Source organism: Silene latifolia, chromosome X (assembly GCF_048544455.1).
Source record: "Silene latifolia isolate original U9 population chromosome X, ASM4854445v1, whole genome shotgun sequence".
NCBI classification, from domain to species: Eukaryota; Viridiplantae; Streptophyta; class Magnoliopsida; order Caryophyllales; family Caryophyllaceae; genus Silene; species Silene latifolia.
The window spans coordinates 40088994-40108634 of NC_133537.1; the positions used below are offsets into that span (position 1 = coordinate 40088994).

Genomic DNA, 19641 nt, shown 5'->3' on the forward strand with positions numbered 1-19641 from the left:
ACAGGCCACCACCTCTTGCACCGCACTTCGCTCTGACTGACCACGTTCAGGCCGACCTCCTTCTGTCCCGCACTCTCCCTCCCTTGCCTGCACTCCTCTCTCCCCTCTCCATTCACCGACTCCGATTCATAAATGAGAACCCAACTTGACCCAAATATACACATGCCCATTTATATCAGAAGAAGATCAAACCATTTGAATGGCACATACCATGACATGTATGGCACAGGTGGGTCACCATTGCACGGCTTTAACGTGGGAAAATGATCCTATGACCAAAAATTTGAGAAGTATCTGCATACTTATGTTGCTTCGTCGTTTAATTTTTATGGTTAATATTAAATTTGGTGATGAACATGAAATAATTTATTCAGTTAATTGAGTATTTGTATGGGCAAGTTTGATTAATTGTATCGGTCATCTAATTGGAGTAATTACATTAGGTTTTAAGAAATTTGCCTAGTTTTAGGTAAAAAGGGTATTAGATGGAAAAATAATAAAAAAAATGTATGTGAAAGAGTAAAATTCGTATGTGAAAAAGTACGTCCCTTTTACTAAATAAAAAACTATATTTAGTAAATTTGTAGGATCTTACAATTCTACGATCCTGATTTTACCGATTCGATTCTATGATTCAATTTTACCGTTTCAATTTTACATCCCCATTAACCCAAAGTAAAATCCCGATTTTAACAATATTGTGTGCAATAATTTGTGCTCGAAGATGGCAAGATGATAACGGTGAGTAATAACGGATAAAATCCCCATACAAATTACAAAATGCCATAGTCAACCATCACGTAATCAATTTAACCAAAAACCCGCACGCAATTTCTCGTTACAAATAATTAGTCATCAATTCAATCTCCTTCCCATTATTTCCTTTCCTTTTAATCAACCTTTTCAATGTCAAATCCCACGGCCGACAACAATCACCACCAATCATCAGACCAACTCTCCGCCATCCACCGGCGTATCCAACGGCTGAGCATCCACCTCAACCCCACCATCACCCCACAACAACCACTACTACAACCCTTAAAATGCGCGGGAAAAGTGAAGAAAGTGGAGGTCAACACCGCGGCGTTATCGGAATACATGAGGGGTAAATACAGGGATGTTCAGGAGCAAATTTACGATTATTTCAATTCAAGACCTGATTTACAAACCCCCATTGAAATCTTGAAAGATGATCACAGGGAGCTTTGTGTTAAGCAGCTTCTTGGTTTGGTTAGGGAAGCTGGAATTAGACCGTTTCGATATGTTGTTGAGGATCCTTCTAAGTATTTCGCCATTCTTGAAGCTGTTGGTGGTGTTGATATGTCTCTTGGTATTAAATTGGGTGTTCAATATAGGCATGTTCTCCTTTTTATTTTAGCTCACTTTTATGGTTTTGTTGATCCCGCAAGTGGCGTATTTAGGGCGCTCGCCCCTGATGGCCAGTAGAAAATTCGAAAGATTTTAATTAACATTTCCGAATTTTTTTCAAGTTTACGTTATGCCCTTACTTGTTGGCGCCGCTGAAATTTTTCACCCTCTTAAACAGTAAATCCTGTCTCCGCCAGCCACTGATCCCGCCATAACACGTTCAATGCAATTTTCATTTTAGGTCATCCGGAAACGGTACACACTTAACGCAGTGTGCTATTGTTATCCATTGTACTCGTCTTTTAGTACTGGAACCAGGATTTGTTGTTAGTATGCCAACTAGGTGATTATAAATATACTCCGTAGTAGACTATAGAAATATCGGAAATTTACAACAGAAGATTCAATTTTTTCATTGCTCGGGGGAAGCGACCCCCCTGGCTATCTCCTTGTTCCACCACTGGATTGGAGTATGATGCTATTAGGTTGTTTTGTAGTAATTAGATGAGTTTCATTGAGATATTGATAATTTTAACGTAGGGAGTGGGATTTGAATTCGTGTTTATTTCCAATTTTGGTAATGGTAGGAGTATTATATTTGCTTGTACTAGCAGTAGCTTGTTTTAATTGTTTTGGTTGTGTAAAATGTGATGCAGTTTGTGGGGAGGTTCTGTGCTGAATCTTGGAACAAAGAAGCATAGAGACAAGTATTTTGATGGAATTGATAACCTTGATTATATGGGTTGTTTCGCTATGACTGAACTTCATCATGGTAATGACTACAGATCTCTGTTCATACATCAAGTTATTAACATGTTTCAGTTTTTCTGATTTTGATCCTGCAAGACTGCAATATCTCCTGTTATCTGTTGAAGTTGATGCTTCTTTTTTATAAACTTAAGATACAATTTTTTTTATGGCGAATCGTTTGTTTGGACTGGTCTAATTTTACGGGAGTAATAAAGTTCAAAACAATAAAGGGTAATTAGTTTTCGCCTCCCTGCTAGGGTAATTTATTACTCCCATATGGAAGTAATAGTAGTACACATCACTCCCATTTTTTATACTCTACAGCCACCACTTTCTCCCTCTTTCCCTTTGTTTTGAGCTCTTTTATCATGGTAACAATTACTCTTGTTCCAAGTAACCCTTTAGTTGTCATTTTATATTTGATGCCTTTAGGAGTTATTTCTAATCGACAAGTACCGAGTGATCTCCTTTGCATCAATCATGATCTGCAGAGCTTCATCACTCAATTAGCCAATAGTACTAGTCTTGAGATTTACTACATAACTAGCTTCTTTGTTTTCTTGAAATGCTTCCATCTTGTATTTACACATTAATTCGTTGATGTACATTTCTCTTGTATAGCTGCGGTATATTGCTATATCTTGTCCCAAGACTAATCTCTTCTGTCCACTATTGTTTTCTCTTTCTTGTGTGTTCTTATATTCTGGATTATTTTTGTATTCACATGACCGAGCACTCTTTCTATGTTTGTGTTTGGAAGGCTCAAATGTCCAAGGCCTGCAAACTACTGCTACATTTGATCCCATCACAGATGAATTCATTATTGATACACCCAATGATGGTGCCATTAAGTGGTGGATTGGAAATGCTGCAGTCCATGGCAAGTTTGCTTCTGTATTTGCAAAGCTAATGTTGCCAAGTCATGACGCCAAAGGTGTTACCGATATGGGCGTTCATGCTTTTATCGTACCAATAAGGGATTTGAAGACCCATCAAGTTCTCCCTGGTGTTGAAATACATGATTGTGGTTACAAGATTGGCTTGAATGGAGTTGATAATGGAGCTTTAAGATTTCGCTTAGTCAGAATTCCCCGCGATAATCTCCTAAATCGATTTGGAGATGTTTCCCGAGATGGCAAATATACAAGTAGTCTACCCACCATTAACAAGCGATTTGCGGCAACTCTAGGAGAACTCGTTGGAGGCAGAGTTGGCCTTGCTTACTCTTCAGTTGGCGTGCTTAAGCTTGTATCTACGATTGCCATTAGATACTCACTTCTAAGACACCAATTTGGACCTCCAAGGCAACCAGAAATCAGTATTCTTGATTATCAATCTCAGCAGCACAAGTTGATGCCTATGTTGGCATCAACCTATGCCTTCCACTTTGCAACAGTTGATTTGGTAGACAAATATTCTGAAATGAAGAAGTCTCATGATGATGAACTTGTGGGTGATGTACATGCTCTTTCAGCTGGTCTTAAGGCGTATGTGACATCATATACAGCAAAAGCTATAAGTATCTGCAGGGAATCATGCGGAGGCCACGGTTATGCTGCTGTCAACAGGTTTGGTAGTTTGAGGAATGATCACGACATTTTTCAAACATTTGAAGGTGATAACACAGTGCTCTTGCAACAGGTTTGTTCTAAATCCTAGTCATTAATTATGTCTTGATTTTAGGTGCTACACTTTTCTTATGAAATGACAAAGCTGCGTTGTCTTGCTGATATTGATGAAAGAGTAAATAGCTGAAAGAATTGCTTGCATATACTTTTATGTGACATACTTAAAGAGAGTACACATGATGTTGAGTATCCTGATTTTTGCTGTAATCCTGATTCTTCCATCATGTGTGATGAACTTTGTTGGCTTATCTCCATCCCATTAATATTGTCTGTAGTTGACTTTGTTGGTCAAGCGACGTTACCTTTTAACCTCCATTTTCCCAAGTTTATTTACAGATACAATGTAAAATTGGTCATGTTTGATAATTAAATTAGGTTGCATGTGACTTTGTTGGTCAAGAGATTAACTTTGACCATCAATTTATGTTCTGTCATACTTGCATTAACGTAAACTATAATGGATGTGTGCTTCAAATTAGGTTGCTGGCGACCTTTTGAAGAGGTACCAGGAGAAGTTTCGAGGAGGTACTTTCACAGTGACGTGGAACTACTTGAGGGAGTCAATGAACACTTACCTCAATCAGCCAAATCCTGTTACTGCTCGGTGGGAAGGTGTAGACCATCTTAGAGATCCGCAGTTTCAGCTGGATGCGTTCAGGGTAACATACTTGACTTTAGAAACTCCAAATATTTCAACCTTATTACTTTTTTTTGGTTTTGTAGTTGTGCCCTGCACCTGTATCTTCATTTTAGGGTGCGGTCGTGCGTTAATTTGAGTTATGCTGAGTTTGACATTGGATATGTACTTGTGTCCAACACCCGTACCTGAGTAACATAAGTTGTGATTGGCGGTTCTTGTGAAATGTTGGCGGACTTTAATATTTGTATTTGATTTTGCAGTACCGAACATCAAGGCTTCTTCAAAGTGCTGCTGCACGACTTAATAAACACTCCAAAACGCTTGGTGGCTTTGGAGCTTGGAATAGATGCTTGAATCACCTTCTAACTATGGCAGAGTCCCATATTGAATCCGTCATTTTGGCCAAATTCATTGAGGCTGTGAAAAGGTTTAAATTTCCCTTTTGATCTTAATTGCTGTCAAGTTCTATTGTTCTGGATTTTGGTATGTTTCTTAGTTTACAAGTAATCATTTTCATCTATTCTTTTCCAGCTGTCCTGATGAGAGTAGCCGCTCTGCTTTAAAGCTTGCTTGTGATCTATATGCATTAGATCGCATCTGGAATGACATAGGAACATACCGCAATGTGGATTACGTTGCCCCTAACAAAGCTAAGGTATTATTTTGCAAAAGGGTTATTTGAAAAAGTAGTTCCGACACGGGTGTCGTGTCTGACACGTGTTACCCAGACACTTACCTCAATCAGCCAAATCCCGTTACTGCCGTGTCTGACTATTTTGTGAGAATTTTTCAGTTTTTTGGTCTAAAATGAAGTGTCGAAGTGTCGTGTCGGTGTCGGACAGGTAGGTGTCGGACACTCGACACGGCAGTTGAGTGAAGTGTCGGAGTAACATAGTTCCATGTTCCAATTTTGCTTTAAGAGGAATGGTGATATACTGATATATGACCTTTAGTCTTTACCCGTATCTATGCTAATAATAAATGTGTGCTCTGAACCTCGAATCAATCTTACCTGTTTGGTTTACACATGAGAAATTAAAATCTCCACGATCTGTATCTCATAGGAATTTAGAATGGGTGGAAAGTGAGATTTCCTTGGTTGAACTAAGCATCGTAAGTATTCACTTAAGGACTCAGTATTAGCCAAATACGCACTTTGTGCGACCTAAATGCACGCCCGTGATAAGGAATGGGGCACACTTTCTCTTTCGTTAAGGAGCTAGAGGAAATGAGACACCTATTCTTCTCAGCCGGATGAATTGGAAGGAAATTTGGCTCCTTCCCATTGGACTAACAATAACATCTTTTTCATTCAAGCTTGTAAAAGCTCGATCACACAGCTGCATAGTACGATTCTACAATGTCTAAAGTAATTATGTATCTTTTAGACCTCTTCGTTTTTAAAACATCTTTTTAGGTACACACTTTCATTACTTATCATAGGAATGTAATATAGGGGCTATAGGCACATCTCTTAGTTGTTTTTTCGGTGTAAATTATTAGGATAATTTTAATGTTAAAGAGGGATCCAAACCGAAATCATGGCAGAGCAGGAGTGTACTAACGTTGAAATTGGTTGTGGGTTTTCAGGCGATTCACAAGCTAGTAGACTATCTTAGCTTTCAGGTAAGGAATGTGGCAAAGGAGCTAGTTGATGCATTTGATCTTCCCGATTATGTAACACGAGCTCCCATAGCAATGCAATCACAAGCTTATTCACAGTATACACAACATGTTGGATTCGAGACATAAGAACTGTAGCTGTATAATTGTTGCCAGGCCGGGAAATGGAGAATGCAGACAATATAATTCTAGATTCTAAACCCATTTCAGTTTCATATTCTCTGAGACGGGATCGAGATCCCTTCTAATGTTCTATATGACCAAAATCACCAAATGTATGTAAGATATAATTCCTCCATTCAACTCCACTCTACCACTTTTCTTTTTCACGTTTGTCAATGCGTATTTTACGAGCTAAATATCGTTAGTTACATATTTGCAAAAATTATAAAAGTTGGATATTTTTAATGTACTCGTAAATACGAGTCAAACAAGATCCCACATGAATATATTTCCACTTACGTATCGAGAGAAAATCGAAATGGAATACACAATTGTGAATAGTGTACAAAAGTGAAATAGATAGAGTGGAGTTGAACGGAGGAAGTAGATTATACAAGTTATTGTCCAAAAACAATAATAGACTGTGTTGTCAATGGAATAGCTTAGGATTATGATGTACCACTTCTATAGCGTTGGATTCAAATAATTGTATAAACCGTATAATAATAAATTAAGTTTCAATTATTTATTGTCCTGCACTTCAAACTGGCCTTGGTGCTAATATTTGAGTCGATTGTTTGGTTTAACTCTCACCTGCAAGTGAATGTAAGACGAAATGTGTTATCACAGCAAACGAAAGCAAGCAGAGGTGGCAAATGGATTAATCGGGTCGCTTTTGTGTGATTATAATTCATCAATTGTTAGGGCCTATTAATGCATTACGACATTGTACAATTTGACAAAAGATGCATAGTTTATTTTGTTGCATCTTCTCTTCAACTTTTTCCTCATAGGTATACCCACAGCTACGGATATATTTTGGCCAATTTGTGATTAAACTAATACGGTATTCAAGTAGAATACAATACAATTCTAGTTCGTGAACTGTTGACGGAATAAATTCTTCTTGAGTTATATATAGCTTATCCTCTAATATCCATTTTTTCTTATAAAAGGTTCTATGGTGTAGTGGTTAGCACTCTGGACTTTGAATCTCCCGGTAGGACCTTTTTCTACATTCTGCAAATCTGCAGTCATATTTTTTAATACCCCTCAGCCCAGGTGTGCTCGTTGTTCTGGGCTTTTGCTAGTTTGATAATCCGATTTTTGAGGATTCACACCAACTTCCGTATAATAAAGAGAGTTGCTGAAAAACTTATATCTGATGCATATTTCTCTTCCACAACCGTCCAGGCGTGGTTTCTATAGTGAAATGCAGCCAAGGGAGAAATTACTTCCCTCTGATTCTAAGGAATTTCCCCATATTCCTTTCTAGAACTATTCACTAAAATTACCTCATTTCCATTTTCTTCCGTATAAAATGTCTTTGTTGGTAAAGACCAACCTACTTTACTAGTGACACTCACCACCTGCTTACAAGCTTAATCTTTGTACTAAAATAAATGGAGCATTTTCAAAAAATCGGAGGTAAAATAGGTAGTAAATAGTAATACGAAGTATTAATCTTAAAGCTAAATTATGCAGTGTACTCAGTACTCTTATGCAAGGACTAAGGAGTTAATTCACTTATTTAAATTTGGATAGCAAAAGTGGAAGGAAAGGGAGGGGAGGGGGAATGAGGAAAGGGAAAAGGATAGAAGGGAAGGGGAGTGAGAATGAAGTGTGGTTGTTTGGATACAAATTCTCTCCAAATCTTGCCTATTGTAGAGAGATTTTGATTAGTCTTGAAGAAGAGAAATTGGATACCTCCAAATCTCTCCCCCTCCACCCTTACTTCCTATCCAAACAAAAGAATTTAAATCACCTATTCTCCCTCCCTTTTCTTTCCCTCCAAATCCTTCAATCCAAACACACCCTTCAAGTTTAAGTTGGGCATTGACATTTCAACCATTCATTCCGTCTCATTGAAGACGGCCACTATCCGTCACAAGCTGAAGACGGATAGTGGCCCTCCCACAAAATGCAAATGAATAGTGCAAGTGGGGGAAATGTATACCCCACTTGCACTATCCATTTGCATTTTATGAGAGGGACACTATCCGTCTTCAGCTTATGACAGATAGTGTCCGTCTTCAATGAGAATTTGTGTCAACCATTTAACATTTTACCCTACATGAATTGATTAATAAGCCAAATATAGATAGAGCCAAGAAGGATGAGGACCACTATGACATGACACGTATGAATAAGCCAATTTAATTCGAACTCGAACGTGTCTGTATAGTGTAGTGCGCATTGCGGGGTCCATTTTTCTGAGTACTCTGCCATGAAAGCAATCGTAACTACTAGAGAAGTGTCCTTCTGTGAGTATTTGGGAGGGAGTTGCGCCATGCACATGGCAGCTTCTCACCAAATGGGCCTTCCCATGTCCTTTCTTCTAATCGCTGTCAATGCTATTGCGAGACTAGCCAATGTCAACTAACTTAGCTGATAAATTCAATTCACTGAAGCGATACTTGTTCAGTTGTTAAGGCGATTCTAGAGTTTGAGATTGGTCTTTATAGTATGGCTAAAAGCGAGCAGATGAAACAAGACGTTACATAAGAACAATACTAACGATTGGATAATTACATATTTAGATTAATTAGAGAACGGGGGAGGATACACCATAAATTGATGAATGATGAACGATTCAGAGAAACAAGACTTAAAAACCGCAGGAAAAGGTAGAGTTGGATTAATGGGGGATATGCCTAATACAACAACAACTAACACCTAAAGAAAGAGCTTTCAGGTCACATAAGTTTTATTGCCGAAGCTCAGGATCAAGGGCGGTTGCTGCTGCTACGGCTACGCCTACGATCATCACTTATACTCGAGAATCATGTTGTTTTCCGGGGCCAACCCCACACAAGCCCTCATTATGTTCTCCAGCATTGCCCTCTGCTTGGATAGTGCATTCACCACTGGTGTGCCTGGTGGAACCTGTCATTTTTTAAACAGTAACCCAATTCAATTATCAATACAAAACTGGAAGGGTCAATTCATGACCTTGTGAATGGAAGATACCGAAATTGGCAACGTCCACATAGGAGACTGACCCAGCTGTCAATACAAAAAATACTACTCCCTAGTCCCTCCTAGAGAACTCAAAAGAAGGAAACAAATAATTGCTGTGGGGTAAAGGCCGACGGGTAATGGAAGTTGCGTTACTAAAGGATGCCACTTGGGTAACTGAAATAACTAAAGCCAAGGACGAAAAATGACTTGCGGTGGGACATCAACGACAAAAACATCAAAGGAAAAGCATTATGTCGTATTAAACATGTCCCCATCTGTTTCATTTAATGTCTAATTCATGTCAAGTGTGTCTTTTTCCGTGCACCACCCTAGACTCGGATCCTCCCACTCTTCGTGTCGCTCATCATTTAAACATAGAACTGATCCCAAAACTACATTTAGAAAAAAACACCGCTATTCATAAAGAACCTGAGTTTAACACTTTCCATATAAATAATCGAGTTTTAGTAACATAACCTACGTCACAAGAACTGATGAAGTGGGATTTTTATAGACGAAATAGACATGATATGGAGCGCCTAATTTTCAAACTGAGACTGTTGTACCAAACTTCTTATGCATTTAATATAATCAACTGTTAGTACAAGAGGAGGAGGGTCTTACAAGAGGGGCTTTGGTAAGGTAACTGAGTATGGTAGCAACAGGATGGAAGGAGTGGAACTTCTCCTGCAAAATATATAGAGCTAATTAATTAAACAAACTTCAATTTGTCGACAAAACGATTCTAGTTGTCGATACCATGACTACAGTTAAAAACAACATTAATGACTAATTACCTCGTTCTCGGCCTTAAGCTGGATGCGAGTGCTGAGTTCCGCAAGGAGGACTAAGTCCAGGATGATCGGAGCAGCCAACAGAGAGTCCTCACAGGTGTTGTGCATCACTATGGTGTTCTTTCCACCCATGAAGATCTCCGATGTGTACTCATCCATGGCTCTCTTGCTATCCCCCACATATGGGACATACTAACATTTTCAAAAGTTACACTAACATCAGCATACATATCTAGCGATTTACTCTTAAATAACCGTAATTTGTTCAAGGCATCAAGGGACAATTCAATCAGTTGGGGAAATGTATACCTTAATGACAACAACGTGATCAGGGTGTTCACCCGGCTCAAAGAGAATGCCATTGCTTGCAACCATGTCGTCCACGACATTACTTTTAGAGATCTCTTTAGACCTAAAAGTCTGAGGTGCCGAAAGATTCATACCGTCATTGTTACCCAAGTGGTTGTAGCTCACTATTGATGTTGGCTGCAGTTCCACATTTAAATTAGGCGTCAATTATGTAAAAAGTATGTTCAAATATTGCTAATTTTGTAGCGGTTATCAAGTTTACCTTGATACCGGCTCCAACGAGGAAGTCAACGAGCACAGACTTCATCTTGGTTTGACCACTTTTGAAGTCATCACCTCCAATCAAGCTGTTATTCTTGATGGCCAGATCAATGAGTCCGGGGACGAAAGTGTTCTGAGGACTTCCATTGATGAATGGCACATTTTCAAGAATACAAGCCAAAGCATACAATGTCGAAGGAGAAATTTCGGACTCATTCTTCTCGACAGACGCCAAAAAGTTCTCCGTGGTGTCATTCAGACCCACCACCACATTGCTGTACCTCTCTGTGTTTCCTGTCCATAACACCACCACCTTGTCCACTTTGTTCTTCTCCTTAAACTCCCTTCATTTCCCATTACATTATTTATAAAATCTAGTCAGTAACAAGTGAAACTTAATGTTACTAGGACTTGGCTACAAATTATGTTACTCAGGCATGGTGAACAGTATCCTAAAAAATGAAGCGTGTTAGAGTGTCGGACAATCGCACTTAACTGTTATGAAAGTCTTTATGCCTTGGTTTCATATGAAGCGTCCAAGTACAATACTCATGACCGAAGATCAAGTGTCCAACAATTGGTCATTTTTTAACTCATGTTCTCTGTTTTACTTTTACTCCACCACTCCTAGCTATTAATCAGCAAAACTTGGTTTTTTTGGCAAAAAAATGAAATGCTCATTGTCCACATTGCGTTTAAGTGTTGTTTGTCCGACACAGGTAAAAGTTAGCTTATGATGAAAGTCCGAATATTATACTATTTGTTTCAAAGTAAGAATATTGTACAAGTTGTAAAGAAAGAAATGATACCGGATATCCTTAATGACTTGATCAACTTGCTCTTTCTTAGTGCCCTTAATGATGTTATTGGCACGAGAATCTTGATTGGCTGCGATGAAATCAGGGTCATAGATACCGGGGAGAGGAACCATATGCTCCATGTAAGGTCGTAATTGCTTCTGAAGATCAATGTCGAGGACTTTAGCCCTGGTCATTGCATCTGCTAGGTTCAAGTTGCTTATGTCCCATCCCCCAAATACTATGTCATCCGGGTTCACCTGTTTCATTCATATTTCATCTTTAGCTCATTAATTGATCACAACTCCTAATCATAATCTTAGCTTAATAACCAGTTCACTAATATTCCCACAGTCCTAAACGGCAAATATAGGGAAAGACTGCGTACATTAGACCCGCCTGCCATAGAGAGGCATATTGGTAATTTATGTTGCATATCACTTTCAGTTTTATAATTTTAAACTCACACTGTCCTGGACTCCGGTCAATCATAATCGTTTACCTAATTTATTCAATTCCGTTCTATTTTCGTCCTCTATGGTGTGTTATACTTCCTCTGTTCCATATGATAGTTTACGTTTGCTTTATGCACGTATGTCAATACTTGTTTTATTTTGTTCATATCTTTAGTTACATATCATTAAAAATTATAAAAAATTGATTTTCATAATGCACTCGGTAAGACGATTTAAACAAGATCTCACATGACTATCTTTTATGTTATACATTAGAAATTGTATTGAAAATTCTTCTCACTTATGAAGAGTGCCCAAAAAGCAAACGTAAACAATTCAATGGAACGGAGGAAGTAGTCATTTGGGTTTGAAACTCTTTTAATGTCATAAATGGTGTAAATTAAACTTTACATGTGTCCACTTGCATGAAAATACATTGAAAATGAACTCCTCATTAGACATCTAAAAACAAAGCCAAAACGTGAAGGTAAACAATTGACAAGAACGGAAGGGTAGCCACTTGCAACTAAAATTAAGTTCGGTCGATATTGACATATTAGGCCAAAAGTGTACAAATTAAATTGCAAGTTTAACAAGTAAAATGAAGTAGAGGAAGTAGTTATACCATAGGAAGGAGGCTCTTAAAAGGAGCATAGATTTCTTCACCATTGAAAGAACCAACACGAATTGAGGAAGCTTGAGTAAGTGATCCAAAATAGTTGGCTTGCTGTATCTTGTCCTTTGTTGCCCATGATATTCCCCTGCCCCCATTTTAAACCATTGCCCAAATCAATTTCTCATATATAATCATTCTCAATGTCCTCTAAACTATTTTTAAATTTTAATTCTTTCGGAGATGTATCGTCTTTTCCGAATTCATTTTTATACCCTCCTAAACTCGATTAAGGGTTCATAAATATAACAGAGATGGCTTAATGTGTCGCTTTAACAACGTTAATACCACGGGATGACGCTATATCATTTCTTTTTAAACCGACATGCAACACAAGGTTCATAACCACGTGATAACCATTAAAAAAGGAGGTACTTACTCACGGTTAGCGATCACACCACCGGTTAAAGTGCACCCGTTGTTGCCACCCCAGCCTACTAGCATCACCCTGCATATAACATCCTTTTATAATCAAAACACAAACTGACGGATTTTAAATTCAGATCATAAGTTAATTAGTAACCACCGTGTCACTGTCCAGTCCAATTTTACTTAGGCTAACCCTAACATTTGTATCAATACAAAAGTATATCGTGTACTCCTTTTGTCCCGATCAATTTGTTTAATCTCGTTTGTTTTTTCCAGTTTTAATCAGTCACGTGTTACGGATCACAAAAATAATTATCAGTTACTTGTACTCTTGTACTACTTTTACGTCACAAACAACAGCAAACAATACGGAGTACAATATTTATGATGAGATGTAAAAAGGAAAGTAGGACAATACCCAAGTTTGGGGACACGAGTATCAGTCTTAAACTGATACTTGACGGACTTAGGCTTGACGGTCCACTGATAACCGGAACCCTTACGGTTCTCATGAACCAACTCAGTAGTTTGGTAATCATACACTGAATGGATTTCACCATCAGTGTACTCAACATTAGGGCTCTCAACCTTAAAGTTATCAATAAACATTTTTGTTTGAATTGGTTTGATTCTCTTTAATTTACAGCCGTTAAACAAGGATCTTCCCCCCTTTAGAAAAGGAGAAAGAAAAGGCCAACTTTAGCGAACAAAAAAATAGAGATGAAAAATTGGAAACTCCTACTCACTTCCAAACACTTCTCTCAAACTCTCTTTTTTTGAACACTTGGGAAATTATGAAACTTGCTTACTGCTTATTGTTTTGGCTTCCTTGGCAGTGTATTTATAGACTTGAATCTTGTGTTATGGCCTTCCACTTGGCACTTATTTAGTGGCTTTGCTTATTTGTACTTTAATTACAGTTCACTGTTTTTATTGTGAGTTAAAAAGCAATTTGTCTAATTGAAGACGGTCACTATCCGTCACAAGCTGAAGATGAATAGTGGTCCTCTCACAAAATGCAAATGAATAGTGCAAGTGGGGTATTCATTTCCCCCCACTTGCACTATTCATTTGCATTTTGTGGGAGGGACACTATCCGTCTTTAGCTTGTGACGGACAATGTCCGTCTTCAATACGAATTTGTGGTTAAAAAGTTGCTTAGTATATGTGAGAAAACGTGTTAGCATTGCATTTTCTAGTGTAAATCCTAGTACTACTTCTCATTCAAAACAAAGGTAACAGTTGCTTTATCATACTTGTCGAGGCACGTTTTCCAACGTGAATATCTTTAGTTACACATTATTAAAAATTATAAAAATTTGATATTCTTATAGCTTTCATGACGATTAATAATCATTAAGAGTCAATCTAATATCATTCGACGAGATTTCATGTTTTGGAAACGATTAATGATATCATCATCACTAACTTGTACAAAAAAATCTCGCTCAATAAATGGAATCAAACAATAGTTCAATAATTTGTCGCCTAATTTATTTCTCGACTTATTCTTCACAAATGTCATTGAGAAGAACACTCTTTCCACACTTGTCGTTGAAACCGGAAGAATCAAGACAAGCTTAAATAACAAACAAACATGTAAATATGAAAAATGTTTATTTGTTTCAATAAGCTTCACCAACACCTCACCAATATTTTTCAAATGATGAAATCTTGGATCATTCCGCATATCCTTGATAAAAAGATCAAGTTGAAATCCAAGTCCAATTTTTTCAACACCAGAGAACTCCTTAGGATAAAAATCTGCAAGTTCCAACAATTTTTTCTTGTCAAAATAAACAAATAAATTGATCGGACTCAAACACGCTATACACTTCAGCAACTCCGCGCTTTTTTCATCAAAGCGGTTTTCAAATTCTTGATGTTGCTTATCAATCACACTCATAAACCTATAAACTCGATATCGATGAAGGTTAATGATTTTATCAAGGAAACGTCTAGATCTTCCGGGAGGAGCATATAAAATCATCCATGTTCGGCACTTCAATATTATGTTTTACACAAAAATCACTTATGGTGTCAAAGTAGTTGCTCCATCCATCATCCCTCATAATTTGTAAACAATCCTTAGTCAAATCCACAAGTGTCGTCGCATTAACAATATCTTGGTCTCTTCTTTGTAAAGCTTGACATAAATCATTATTATATCCAAAAATGACTTTCATTAGATGCATTATGAAAATAAAGTCAAATGACTCAAGATGATCAACTGCAATTTGTGCTTTTGCACAATCATCCACACACTTTGAAGATAAACCAATTTTCTCAAGAACTTCAATGGTTGTAGAAAACAAAACAATAAGATTCAAGATTGATTTGAAATGAGAACCCCATTGAGTATCTCCCGGCCTAGCTAAACCAAGCTCTTGATTCAACCCTTTTCCGGTTGCAATTTCACCCAATTCTAAAGCTTCTAACAATTTTGTAGCTTGAACATCTTTGAGCATCTCCATTTGCTTACAAGAGGATGCAATTGTATTGAGTACAATTCCAAGATGCATAAAAAATTTAGCACGTTCACAATTTTCCTTAGCAACCGCTACAAGAGTTAGTTGAAGTTGGTGAGCAAAACAATGAACATAGTAGGCATGTGGGTTATTCTTCATTACCAAGATTCTAAGACCATTCAACTCACCTCTCTTATTACTTGTTCCATCATAACCTTGACCCCGAATGTTGGACATACTCAATGAATATTCATCAAGTAATTCCTTCATCGATGCCATAAGTGTCACACTAGTTGTATCATTTACTTTCACAATACCAAGAAATCTTTCACATGTTTTTCCTTCTTTATTAACGTAGCGTAAACAAAGGGCTAGTTGCTCCTTATGAGAAACATCACTAGACTCATCGGCTAATATTGAAAAAAAAATCATTATCGAGATCTTCAACAATGAGCCTAGTAGTTTCTTTTGCACAACATTTGATAAGATTTTTTTGGATTTTTGAGGCGGTCAATCGGTGGTTATCCGGAGCATTAGTGAGGACAATTTTGGCAACACGTTCACTTCTTCCGGCAAGCCATTCCAAAAGTTCGAAAAAATTTCCCTTATTATTTGAAGACTCATTTTCTTTATGACCACGAAATGCTAAGCCTTGTTGTAACACCCCCTTTTTACCCGACCAAGGTAATTGGGAGATGTTACCATCTCGGTATCCCGAGGCGGTAAATCGGAGATATAATCAAGAAACATATATTATAAATAAATAAGTTTAGTGATTACAAACCATAAACGTAATTAAATGGTAAATGAAATACAACTCGACTATGACTATATTATCCACCTAATGGCTAAGTACTCAACTCCAAAGTCCGTAGCGCGACCCAAATCCCGATCACGTCAACAAGCAAAACCTGTACTTAACCTGCTCCCCATATGATCAGAAATATCATATGGATCGACACAGGCCGCCCCGGAAATAGGTGACAATTACACAGACACACAAACTTCAGTTTCAATAAATAAAGTGTGACACGACACAAGCGTGTGAATATGCAACATGACTATGATATGAATGACATGCTATCAAATAACCACCACCACGGTACCGGGGCACGCCCAGACGTTCCGACAACCACACTGGTATCGGGACACGCCCAGACATACCAACAACCACAAACAGGTACCGGGACACGCCGAGACGTACCGGGTCCGGAAGCCAACCGGATCCCTGCCAGACGTCGTGTCTCAACCACACGAGTTCCTCCGTAACTCAAGCCATTAATGTGCACATCCCTCTTGGAGTGGGAAGCTCCAAGAGGCGACTCAAACGTAAGACGGGTAATCCACCATGTCCTCCGACATACAAGACAATACAATAAATGCAAGATACCGTATAACATGCCAGTTACCGACTCATTCAATGCAATTAACCAATATCATGTTATAATACAATGACCATTAAAATACGACTCACATGACCATTTAAACATATATTAAAACTGAGTAGGATTAACCTACCTTTTAGCATACTCCGTAAGCAATCCGGGTAATAATAATCTTCCACAAAAACCGTCACCTAAATATAATAATTAAATATATTTAGTTACTAACTAAACTAATTAAATGAAATACGAGTTCAATTAATTAAATAAAAACCCGCCTTAAGCTATTTAAATACCGTCTCAAACTCTACCCAAAACCCGTTATATCCCCCACACAAACACACGGTTTGAACCTCGTGCTTGAACCACCAAACAACCCCAAAACAATGGTCAACCACCACCCCATACCGCTGCCACCGTGGGCCACCACCAGCAGCCATGGTGGTGAGGGAAATGTAGATTCATATACATACTAACATACTCATATATGTCATAATTAATTTGTCATAAAATTAAATGCGGATTTTATGCATGCAAACAATAATAAAATAGAGGAGAAATCATGTCCTTATATTGGTGATTTTCGGTTATTAGGGCACAAAAGAGATCACCTTTCTCTTTTGATCTTGAGCTTTCCCTTATGGATGAACAAGATCTAAGTATAAGATCTCTCCCTAAGCTTAATACCCAAGGCTTTCTCTTAATTTAATTAATATTACAAATACTAGTATAATATTAATCAAGTAGAAAATTGAACCAAAAATATTTTTAACACTTTGAATATTTCGGTTTTAGAGAGAAAGAGAGGAGGATTTTTATTCTCTCTAAAAATTGTATTTTGGATGATAGATAGAATGAATGAATAATACACTACACTTAGTATATTATTAAGTAAAATTATAGAAAAACAATGATGGTTTTTCTTCCCCAAAACCGTGTAAGAGGAGAGCTTTAGGGGAGCCAATGCATGGAAAAATTGTTCTTCACAATGAACAATAGGCTTGCATGGCTAGTGACTAGTGCAATCATCATGCCTTCCACTAATTACAATCAACATATAATTAGCTCAACAACCCTCTAATTTTCGGCCCACTTAATAATATGGATTCCATATTATTTTTGTCAATTGTCAATATGTCACATGTCATATGTGATATAAATTTGTTATGTATTTTTAACATATTAAAAATCAACGTATTAATAAAAATACGTCACATACAAAAATCGACTTAGTAATTTTATAATTACTTGTGCCAAAATATTTTACCATTTATAAATTACAACTGATTGTATTTATAACAATTCATTCAATTTAATTGTTACATTAAACAATTATTTCATCCGAGTAATGATACAATTCAATTACTCAGACCGTATCTTATTTAATCACATTTCAATATGATACGTAAATTTTACTTCCAAAATCGTCCGTCAATTTTCAAGTAATTTAATTAACTCGCAACATTATACGATTAATTAAATAATCAATTAAGAGTATTGCCCTTTAGGTATGACCTAGGGGGTCAACTGATCACCACCGTCACACGACAGTAATGTCAAACTCTAGTCAGCCAATCATTACCGATATATGTTGACCAGTTGACAGTAACAATATTACTCCCCAATTGTATTCTATATAATGAGACTTAAACATGTGATCATCATGATCAATTGTGATCGCATTATTGTCGGAGGACACATATTCCAACAATCTCCCACTTGTCCTCGACAAGTGTGCGTCACCAATTCTCTTGTCCTATTACTATCTCCCACTCAATGCAAGGTGTCTTTCAGGTCGTACTTGCAAGTGATCATATCGAGAGTGGTTTCCTCGATCGGAGAATAAGCGATTGACCGGATTTATCCACTCTGGATGCCATCCGAGCGTGGCCACGCATTTCGATTCATTACTCCTCGAGTGGCCCCGAGATATTGTTATAACCCCGACTAGGGGTGGACAATTCCTATCGCACTCATTCCCTTCGACTAGCCAGAGCCATCATAACCCAAAATATGCCCATTTGACCCCATTTACGAAGGTCGTAGTAACACAAATCAAAGTTAATCAAATCGTGCCATCTTAGGAGAATAGTCTTTAGTCAAAAGAATCGACTCATTTGAATACTATAGTAGCTCTCGCCACGACCAGGCTATATAAATTTGCGAGAACTCTATAAGCGGTCATTAGGCCCGACAAAATGTTCCTGTGATGCCTATGTGATCGACTAGTCGTCTCACATGACTCTATGGCACTTGAACTTGCCATCAATCGCATCACACTCTAGTCACTTCGAGACGTCACCTCATATAAGTAACTATGGGCAAAAACAATGTTAATCCATGTTCACTTTAACGGGGTTCAATTGTCTCTACAACCCGTTTGGATATAACAATGTACAAGGTGAGTTAATAATAACTCAAACGACAAATGTCGACATCACACTCGGGTAGTCAATATCATATTACAACCTTGTGATGTATATCGTCAGTGTAAACACTTATTGATTGCAATAGAAGTTTAACATCCCATGTGTCCATGTGTTCAAACTTCTTACACTTGCAATCTCCTTCACATTCATGTTCTCTCTCATAGCATGAATCTTACCAAGTACACATCAAGGTTCCCGACCTTGGTTTCGGTTCTTTAACTTGAAAGAACTTTCTAATCGACTATCACATATAGGCAATTTGTGATGAATGACATAACTTGTACCGATCAAGTATTCCATCCACACATAATGCACTAGGTATACGTTTTGTAGAATCTTGTAACAATTGACAAGATTATTAGCTTAGTACTTCTCACAAGTCCTAGCTTTACTAGGAAAGATTTTGAATAACCTCTTATTCAACCAAGCATCTTTCAAAACTTCTCATTTCTCTTTCAAGGCTTGAAAGAATTGGGATTCTCATAAATCCTCATATGTGATCGGATTTTCTACAATATGTGCAACCTCTTATCACATAATGGAGTATTCCGTCAAACACCGAAATCGCTCAT

General features: G+C 37.6%; 4 protein-coding genes across 5 annotated transcripts; 1 reads left to right on the forward strand and 3 right to left on the reverse strand.

Moving 5' to 3' along the window:
• Positions 1–702: 702 nt before the first annotated feature.
• Positions 703–6710, forward strand: LOC141623252 (acyl-coenzyme A oxidase 2, peroxisomal). Its single transcript, XM_074439340.1, has 7 exons — positions 703–1355; positions 2025–2140; positions 2879–3759; positions 4226–4405; positions 4647–4813; positions 4918–5041; positions 5977–6710. The coding sequence occupies exons 1-7, from the start codon at positions 907–909 to the stop codon at positions 6136–6138; spliced, it is 2079 nt and encodes a 692-aa protein (XP_074295441.1). The 5' UTR covers positions 703–906; the 3' UTR covers positions 6139–6710.
• Positions 6711–8656: 1946 nt separating this feature from the next.
• On the reverse strand, positions 8657–13607 carry LOC141623254 (inositol-3-phosphate synthase). 2 transcript variants are annotated; one of them, XM_074439341.1, is made up of 9 exons: positions 13209–13607; positions 12801–12869; positions 12374–12509; positions 11306–11553; positions 10498–10840; positions 10236–10412; positions 9930–10118; positions 9757–9819; positions 8657–9057 (listed from the first exon to the last, which is right to left on the reverse strand). In XM_074439341.1, exons 1-9 carry the CDS (start codon positions 13397–13399, stop codon positions 8938–8940), a joined length of 1536 nt encoding a protein of 511 aa, XP_074295442.1. In that variant the 5' UTR covers positions 13400–13607; the 3' UTR covers positions 8657–8937. The 2 variants fall into 2 exon arrangements, with proteins under 2 accessions (XP_074295442.1, XP_074295443.1); XM_074439342.1 differs by having other exon boundaries at positions 8692–9057; positions 9757–9813; positions 9923–10118; positions 13209–13604.
• A 546-nt stretch (positions 13608–14153) lies between these two features.
• LOC141617229 (uncharacterized) lies at positions 14154–14696 on the reverse strand. Its single transcript, XM_074434411.1, has one exon. The coding sequence runs from the start codon at positions 14694–14696 to the stop codon at positions 14154–14156; it is 543 nt and encodes a 180-aa protein (XP_074290512.1).
• A 52-nt stretch (positions 14697–14748) lies between these two features.
• Positions 14749–15690, reverse strand: LOC141617230 (uncharacterized). The gene has a single exon (XM_074434413.1). It carries the CDS (start codon positions 15688–15690, stop codon positions 14749–14751), a length of 942 nt encoding a protein of 313 aa, XP_074290514.1.
• Positions 15691–19641: the final 3951 nt, after the last annotated feature.